This window comes from Mustela nivalis (genome assembly GCF_964662115.1).
Source record: "Mustela nivalis genome assembly, chromosome: 6".
Lineage (NCBI taxonomy): Eukaryota > Metazoa > Chordata > Mammalia > Carnivora > Mustelidae > Mustela > Mustela nivalis.
In genome coordinates, this window is record NC_139025.1 from 46,471,199 (window position 1) to 46,480,458 (window position 9,260).

At 35.0% G+C, this 9,260-nt stretch overlaps 1 protein-coding gene across 4 annotated transcripts in view; it reads left to right on the forward strand.

The window, feature by feature from the left end:
• TXNDC16 (thioredoxin domain containing 16) overlaps positions 1–9,260 on the forward strand; it is a 106,874-nt gene that overhangs the window by 75,547 nt on the left and 22,067 nt on the right. For 2 of the 4 annotated variants that reach the window (XM_082735167.1, XM_082735169.1), the window contains 2 exons: positions 7,485–7,569; positions 7,840–8,035. In XM_082735167.1, the coding sequence (XP_082591293.1) occupies positions 7,485–7,569; positions 7,840–7,951 (197 nt within the window). In that variant the 3' untranslated portion in view covers positions 7,952–8,035. Of the gene's footprint in view, positions 1–7,484; positions 9,228–9,260 lie in introns of those variants that run through there. The other 2 variants (XM_082735166.1, XM_082735168.1) reach the window with 2 other exon arrangements.

Consider the following 9,260-nt stretch of genomic DNA (forward strand, 5'->3'; position numbering starts at 1 on the left):
ATCAGTTAAAAGTCAGTTAGTAGTCACATATTTTCTTCTTGTTTTAATTTATATTTTCTTATACTAATTTATATTGTCTTCTTTGAATATTTTTCTTTTTTTAAATTTTGATAAAATACATGTAACAAAATTTACCACCTTAACTGATTCAGCATATAGTTCACTAGTGTCAAATATATTTACATTGTTGTACAGCTAATCTCCAGAATTTTTTTCATTTTGCAAAACCAAAACCCTGTCCCTGTTCAACAGCTCTCATTTCCCTATTTCCCTAGCCCCTGAAAGCCTCAATTCTACTTTATATCTCAGTGAGTCTGACTTGTCTCTTATTGTCTGGTTATTTCACTTAGCAGGATGTCTTTAAGATTGAGCCATGTTGTAGCACGTGTCAGAATTTCCTTGCTTTTAGGGGCCTATGGGTGGCACTGTTGGTTAAGCATCTGAGTCTCGGTTTGAGTTTAGATCTTGATTTGGGGTCATGAGATAAGGCTCTGAGCTTAGAGAGGCATCTGCTAGAGTTAATCTCTTTCCCTCTGCCCCTTCCTACTCTCTCTCTCTCTTGTTCTCTTCTTTCTCTCTTTAAAATAAATAAATATTTTTTAAAAAGGAATTTCCTTCTTTTTAAGGGATAAGTAAAATTACATTGTATGTATATAAAACATTTTATTTATCCATTCATCTGTTGACTAACATTTGGGTTGTTTTCACCTCTTGGCTATTGTGCATAATGCTTCTGTGAACATGGGTGAACATACTGTTTTCCCTAGTGGCTGTACCATTTTATATTCCCACCACTAGTATACAAGTGTTCTGACTTCTCCACATCCTCACCAACATTGTTATTTTCTGGTTTTTTGATACTAGCCATGCTCATGGGTGTGAGGTTTTGATTTGATTGTGGTTTTGATTTTTACTTTCCTGATAAATAGTAATACTGAGCATCTTTTTATGTGCTTGTTGGACATTTATATCTCTTCTTTGGAGAAGTGTCTATTCAAATCCTATGCTCGTTTTTTAAGGAGGCTGTTGTTGTTGAGTTGCAGGAATTCTTTATTTATTCTGTACCATAGCATGCCTTTCTACTCTTGATTGTGTTCTTTAATTTTTTTTTCTTTTTTAAGTCTTTAACTATTTGGATATTTTTGTGCATGGTATGAGGTTAGGGGCCAACTTTATTTTGTCTGAATAGTTAACAGTTGTCCTTTTTTCATTCATTCTTTTTTTTTTTTTTTGATTCCACTATCACCATATTAAATCCATGTCTGTATTTGTGTGTGTCTCTGTGTATCTGCTTAAATATTTTTTATTTTATTCACTTTTATTTCCCTGTCAATACCTAATCTATTTATTTTTTTAAAAAGATTTTTTTATTTGAGAGATAGAGAACGCAAGGTGTGGGGCAGAAGGAGAGAGAGACAAGGCAGCTGCATCCTGAGCGCACAGCCCAACATGGGACTCTATTCCAGGACCCTGAGATCATGACCCGAGCTGAAATCAAGAGTTGGACACTTAACCGACTGAGCCACCCAGGCGCACCCCTCTAATCTATTAGTTTTATAATACATGTTGCAATATATAATTGGGTCAACTCTTTTGTTTGTCTTTTATACATTTTCTTATCTTTTTTTTTGCCTGTTGGCTCTTCCAGGTGAACTTTAATCATTTATACATATTGTCTAAACTTATTTGTGTTTCTGTTGCTTGTTTTATGCTTTCTTTGGTTAGTTTAGTCTATATGGAGAATGCTTCTTTTGGTTTTATTTTCCCCAGAGCCAGAGAAGATGTTTTTTTGTTTTTTTTTAAAGATTTTATTTATTATTTGACAGAGACACACATGGAGAGAGGGAACACAATTAGGGGGAATAGGAGAGGGAGAAGCAGGCTTCCTACCAGGCAGGGAGCCCAATGTGGGGCTCAATTCCTGTGGGGCTCAATTCCGGGACCCTGGGATCATAACCTGAGCCGAAGGCAGGTGTTTAACAACTAAACCACCCAGGCGCCCCATAGAGAAGATAGTCTTTTAAAAAAAACAAACAAGAATATTGGAATCAATAAAATTAAAGACCATTTTAATGATTTTTGACTCCTTCTGTGGAAGATGAGAGTGCTTTTAATTTCTTCTGTCATTTTTTTTTTCTTTATATGGGCCTCTATAGTCTTGTATTATAGATTCAAATTATCAGTATTACTGAACTTCAGTATTTTTGCTTTCTCTTTCAAAAATTTTTTTGCATTTATTGTTCCAACATTTTATTATGAAAATTTTCAAACATACAGCAAAGTTGAAAGATTTTATAGTGAATATCCATATACCTACCGTCTAGATTCTTCTATTGGCATTTAACCTGTACTTACTTGATTTAGCACATACCTGTGCATCTGTCCATCCTTCCACCTGTCAATTAATCCATCTTATTTTTGGAGCATTTCAATTTAATGTTTTTTCATTCAGCTTTGAAACAGCACTTACAGCAATTAATTGTTAGTTTTACATAACATCATAGACTATAGTGTTCCTTTAGTATCACAACTTCTCTATTTTTAGACTCTATTTTTTCTAACTTTATAGGAATGGTTTTCAGTAAGTAGTAAAGGAAGAGTACACAGGGGTTTGTTTTGTTTTTTTTCTAACCAGTATTATTGTTATAATGTTATTCTCTTGCCTTCCCATATGGATAACTTCTTGAATTGACTGTGTAACAAAACCTTTAGTGTTTTTTTTTTTCATCACAGGTTAGCTGTTTGTATTTATCTAGCAAACCTGCCCCCTTGTTTTTCTCTAATTTAAGATGAATTTCAAATTCTGAATAAAATCTTTTAAGGATATTTTTCTGGGAAGAGTATCCCCATGTAGCATCATATCTATAGATAACAGATACTGTTAACTAGTTATTAAATTCTGCTTTCTACAAATTTCTTTCTAGCAGTTGTTCCCCTCTATGTTGTCTTCAAAATCTTTTATTTTTTTTAAAATATTTTATTTATTTATTTGACAGAGAGAGATCACAAGTAGGCAGAGAGGTCAGGCAGAGAGAGAGGGTGGGGGGAAGCAGTCTCCCTGCTGAGCAGAGAGCCTGATGTGGGGCTCAATCCCAGACCCGGAAATCATGACCTGAGCTAAGGCAGAGGCTTAACACACTGAGCCACCCAGGCAGCCCTTCAAAATCTTTTAAAATAAAAGCCAAAAGAACTTACTAGAAGGAAATAATAAGAATGTGAATGCGTGTTCTGTGGCTTCCCGTCTTAAAAGGCAAAATCCTAGAGAGGACAGCTTTTTCATTTGTATTCTCTTTATGAAAAATTGTGAAGTGAATGAGTCTGTGTCTTACTCCTTTGTCTTTGCCTTTCTAATGTTTTTGCTTCTACCCATTGACTTTTTCTTCCTAGCTACCGCAGGTGCTTGGTGCCCTGAGCTGGGCACCTTCCAAAAAGAATTAAGGCTTTCAGATAATAAAAAGCACAAATACAATAAAATCATTAAAACAAGAGTAAGAGTTAAGCCATAAAAGATCAGGGGATAATTGTATAGAATGTTTAGAAAACACTGCAGTTGGTCATAAAACTTAACCTTAGGCAATCTGGCAGCAATCGGAAATAGAAAGATGAAATTTTTGCTTTCTTATCATCATTATATAATAAATGGCAATAAAAAACTTTTCCCTGATTGTAAATGCTGAGAGGGATTTTTCATATTTCTTTTAATGTAAAAGATATAGGGAACAATATACTTTGATCATTTATATAAATGATAAGATTTACACATAATTATCTCTTAACAAAAATCAAAAGTATAGGGGCACCTGGGTGGCTCAGTTGGTGAAGTGTCTGACACTTGTTTTTGGCTCAGATAATGATCTCAGGGTTGTGAGATCTAGCCCTTAGTGGGGCTCTGTGCTCAGCAGGGATTCAGCTTAAGATTCTCTCCCATTTCCACCCACCCCTGTGTACGTGTTCAAGCTTGTACTCTCTCTCTCTTCCTCCTCCCTCTTTCTCCTCCTCCCTCCCTCCCAAATGAATAAGTCTTTAAAAAATAAGTCAAAAGTATAATGTTAAACAACGTAGAGATTGTTCCAGTGTGCCTGAATGATGTAATCTGGATAGGATGCCTTTTGTTATTTCACTAGATTGATTGTTCTCAGACTTTTTCAGTCAGATATTAGATTTTCTTCTTTTTGTTGTTTTTGGTTTTTGCAGATATTCATGTGATAGTTACTGGACTTTCAACATCTATTGAATGAGAAAATGTATAACAATAAAAGGCTGTTATGAATTGACTAAATTTTTATGTACAAATGAATTTTATTCACAAGAGCTGACTACTAACATTTACTGAGCACTTATTTTATATCAGATATTGGTTTATTGTTCATGTAGATTCTAATGATTTAAAGATTAATGTGGTTATCATGAGGGCTGAAGTGTCTCCTTTGTCTAATGTTGTATGTGCCAGGTCTCTTTACATGAAAGATACTTTTTTTCCCCCTTTGTAATTAGTAAGTATCTTTTGGGGATAGAATTTAAAGCTCTGTAAATGTCCTGTTTCTCATTATACTTTTGCATTCCAGTTTTAGAATCCATTGCTTGAAAGAGCTAGAACTATGATGGTTGCCAAGTGGAAAATTTCTAACTCCCTATTCATTCTATATATGTACTAATACATTTCACATACTACTGTAAGAGCTTTTCCTTCTCATTGTTTATTTTTCAGTATAGACACCTGAGTCCTTATTTTATTCCGTGGGTTATAATTAGTTGCTGTCACACCCCTTCAGTCGGACTCCTGTGTCCTTTTGACAAGTTTCCATCTTTTTTGGGGTATGTCTTTTTGGTACAAAATGTTCCCAGTCCCATTCCTAGAATCAGCCATTTCTCAACCAAGGGTCTAAGTTCCTTTTAGTGGGACATGGAATTTAGAAACCAAAATCTAGGGATTAGGAGTGTTTTTAGTTACTGGAGTATTCTTGCTTTTCAACTCTTGTTGGTAGAGCTAAAAAAAATAGATATATGTGTAGTATATGTATATGTGTGTGTGTATATAAATGTAACAATTCAGTAACATGACAGTGGGGAAAAAAGCAGTATTGCTAAGTTAATGTATTTATTTTATGCAGTTAAAACATGTTTATAGATACACAACTAAATATTGGAGGTCACCATTAATATTATATCACAAATATATTTATTGTGATTTAAGAACATTCTTATTTAGATTAAATGATTTTTTTCTTATACTTGGGGTTGCAGTATATTCTGACATATATGTAGTTTTCACCAAGGAGGAGAGTATGTCTGGTTTTTAAATGTTCAGAGGAAAACTGACAGTTTGGTAGAAATGGATGTGTATCTGAGGTCTAGAGTATGTATGTATGTATGTATGTATGTATTTATTTATCAAGGTCTGTAGTTTTAAATATTTCCATTGCAGAAGTAGCAAGATATATGATGAGCCTTTTAAGAAACATATTCATGGGGTGCCTGGATGGCTCAGTGGGTTAAAGCCTCTGCCTTCGGCTCAGGTCATGATCCCAGGGTCCTGGGATCGAGCCCCACTTCTGGCTCTCTGCTCAGCAGGAAGCCTGCTTCCCCCTCTCTCTCTGCCTGCCTCTCTGCCTACTTGTGATCTCTGTCTGTCAAATGAATAAATCAAATCTTTCAAAGAAAAAAAAAAACAACATATTCAAGGGGTGCCTGGGTGGCTCCGTTGGTTAAGTGTCTTCCTTTGGTTCAGGTTATGACCTTGGGGTCCTGGGATCAGGCCTCATATTGGGCTCCCTCTCAGTGGGGAGCCTGTTTCTCCCTTTCCCTCTGCTCCTCTCCCCCATTTGTGCCTCTCTCAAATGAATAAATAAAATATTTTTTAAAAAAGAAACATTAATGAGTAGAGAGGCTTCTGTATGAGGAAATTATATGGACATAGTATAATTTTCCACTGTTATTTATTAAAAAAAAAAAGAAGAAGCTGAAACAGATTCTGTCATTGTTTTAGATAATGATCATCAATTACTGACCAGAATTTAGTTCTGTTTTCTCTTAGAAATAAAAGTATAGACAGTTCTAATTGTTTACTTTTCTTCTTTCTTTCCCTCTCTCTCTTTTTTTGTTTTTGTTTTTGTTTTGAGGGGGCAGGCAGAGGAAGAGGGAGAGAGAGAATCTTAAGCAGGCTCCATGCCCAGCACTGAGCCTGATGCAGGCCTCAGTCTCAACAACTCCAAAAATCAGGACCTGAACTAAAACCGAGATTGGATGCTTAACTGACTGAGCCATCCAGGCGTCTTTTTGTTTATTTTTTTTTAAATGAATCTTTTCTGCTTTGATGTAACACAGGCTGAAGAAAATATTTTCACAGGGTAATAGTTTCTCATGAAATTCATGGTTATAAATGAGCCCTCAATGCTGCTTACTGGCTGACTGTGCCACTTTAGTAACCTGGCTTTGCTACGGTGTTTCTTAATCTTGTGGAAAGTATCTATCCTTTTTAAAGAATACAGCCTTGTGGTTACCAGATGCTAACAGTGCTGATGCTCACACCATGAGCACAGTATTGACTACTTAGGTGCAGAACTTTTGGGTTCAACATGTCCAGAGTACTAGATGCTTTAGCACTCAGTTCTTTTGTCCTCAGTTTTCTGTTTGAACTGCCATGAACCTTCCATGCAGTGCTGCACTACCATTTAGCCTTCATGTTGCAAGAATACGTCATTTATATAAGTTTACCTCTGTTCTCTCATTAGTCTATGAGCGTTTAATTCAGACTTGTTTCTTGGTCATAAAATAGTCATTAACATGATCCAAAATATAATATTATTTACAAAAACATATTCAGAAAGCTACAGAAATAAATTATTTCTTACAGATAAGTAAGAAATTATTATTACAGATAACAAATTATCTGTATCCTAACAAATGAAAAAAGACAGATACACAAATTAAAGTTCAAAGATAACAAAAACATATTACAGAAAATAGGGGAAATATAAAGACACAAATCCCTCATAATTGCAGAATCCTAACATAGATACTGTTAAAGGCCTAGAATTACTAGTCTTCTATTTTTTCTGTACATGTAAGCACTTCTAGATTTTGGGATGATAATGTATTCATCATTTCACATACACTTCTCTTTCCAGGCTATGTGTAGGACAGCTGTTTCAATTACCTTACCTTAGGAGTAAATTAAAAAGCAACAAATATTTATTCAGTAACTCTGTATGATTAGAATGCTATAAATTTGACAAATCACATTTAGAGTATGTTTGTTTAGGGAACCATAATTGCATTATATCAATTTACATTTCTCTAGTAATCAAATGTCATAAAAAGAACATAGATTTATTTTAGAACTACTAAGTTATATAAGATCTACCTGTAAAAATTTATCTTTATAATTAATAGTAAATTACAGCCATTTATAAGTCTGTTCATCAGTTATATAGCCCACATAATTTTAAAGGTTTCAGAGTTTTGTCTTGTCTATGTATTTATAGTGAAAGAAGATTTCACTGAAGCAGGAAACTGCCTAAAAGGACATGTTATCACTGGAATTTATTCTGAAGAAGATGTTTTAATACTGTAAGTTTATTTGGTCTTCTAATTTTAGAGAGGAAGAAGTTTGCAAGATAATATATTCTTTGTCTTTACACAGTTGATGAAGGAAAATAGGTCAGTAATATACCTAAATTTTAAATTTTCTTCAAAGAAGATCTGGGAAGTACCACCTGCATATTTAGAATTTTTAGTTATTCTTTTGCTTTAGGCTAGAGTCCCCATAGGGGTGACCTTGGATTCATGCTATTTCATCTTTCTATAAAAATTTTCCTCTTTGGGTTCTCTTACCTGCAGTTTTGGTTCTTTGGAATTATCAAAGTTTGGGGAATTTTACATCTTGAGTGTCTGGGTTTTGATTTGCCACCAAGGTATGTATAAATATCAGAATTTTCTCATTCAGTTTTAAGCGATGTAACTATACCTGATAGTGCCACCTAATTTTAAGTTATTGCAAACATACACTTAATCAGTGCTTTTTTTAACCACATAAGTTGCTTTATTTGTAGAGTGTGGGACTCCTATGAACTACCAGATATTTCAGTTGGTTCAGAATGAAGGACTGAATCGAAAATTTGGAGATTAGTAATGCATACACAATACATATAGTAATACATGTACATCACATTCTGCATTAATAGCTTATTTTCAGGTGCAAGTGGAGTTGATAAGTCCCAATAATTTGTCTTGCTTACCTCCTGACTGTAATATTCCTAATTGTGATTTGAGCTTACATCTTTCATCCTGAACACTGGTGACATATGCCCTTCGTGATTAAGCTCTCTTTCTATCCATGAAAGCAGTAACTTGTCAAGTAAATCCTGAACTCTAGATCTTTAGAAAATATGAAGCCTATTCACCTGACATAAGGAAGTCACCCACTGTCTTGTACTCTGCTGTCATTGTGCATTTAACTGTGGTCCAAGAGATGGGCCAGTAGTTTTCAGAGCATGTTTTATTGGTAACCAACTGATCACCTAAGAGAGTCTTCCAGGTAATTTGAAGACTGGAACCTCTACTAATGTTTATGTATTATAACATCTATACTTTGTTTTATCATCAATTGAGATTTTACATGATATATATGTGACTACCTCACTGGTTGTTTCACACCAAGCATTTTTTTCTATTTAATTTAGTGATTCCCCTCTTTTGTTAGCAAAAGTAGTGGTAAGAAGTGGCAGATTGAGGCTTTGTCACAGTGGAGAGAGCATAGACTTTGTATGAGGGGCACCTTGGTTTGAAGCCTAGCTGGGCCATTTATCACTCTCTGAGTCCTGGTGTCCTTCTCTATCAAGTGCAGGTAATAGTGGTCTCATGTAGGGCCATTCTGAGGGTTAAATGGAAACTAAAGGTGCCTGAAAGAGTGCTTGGAAAATAGTAGGTTTCTAGTAAATGCTTGTCTCCTGCTCAGCAGTCTGGTGAGCAGTCCAGAAAGGTCGATAACCATGCAGCATGTTCCTAATCCTGTTTAGACATTTTCTTGTTGGGTAAGTTGTCTAGAGAAAAAAAAATCTGGCTAGGTTTTTATCTGTTGCTTTCTTTTAATCTAGGTTGTCAAGGCTCCTGCACTTCCTCAGATAGCCTCATACAGAAGTTAAGTTTGCCAGGAAATCGAGTTCATTTTTTTTCTCTAGTAATAGGGCTTCCCCATTTGCTACCTCCCACTCTGACCTCCCGGACTAATTGTTTATGTTTTTGATGACTTGCTATATTTT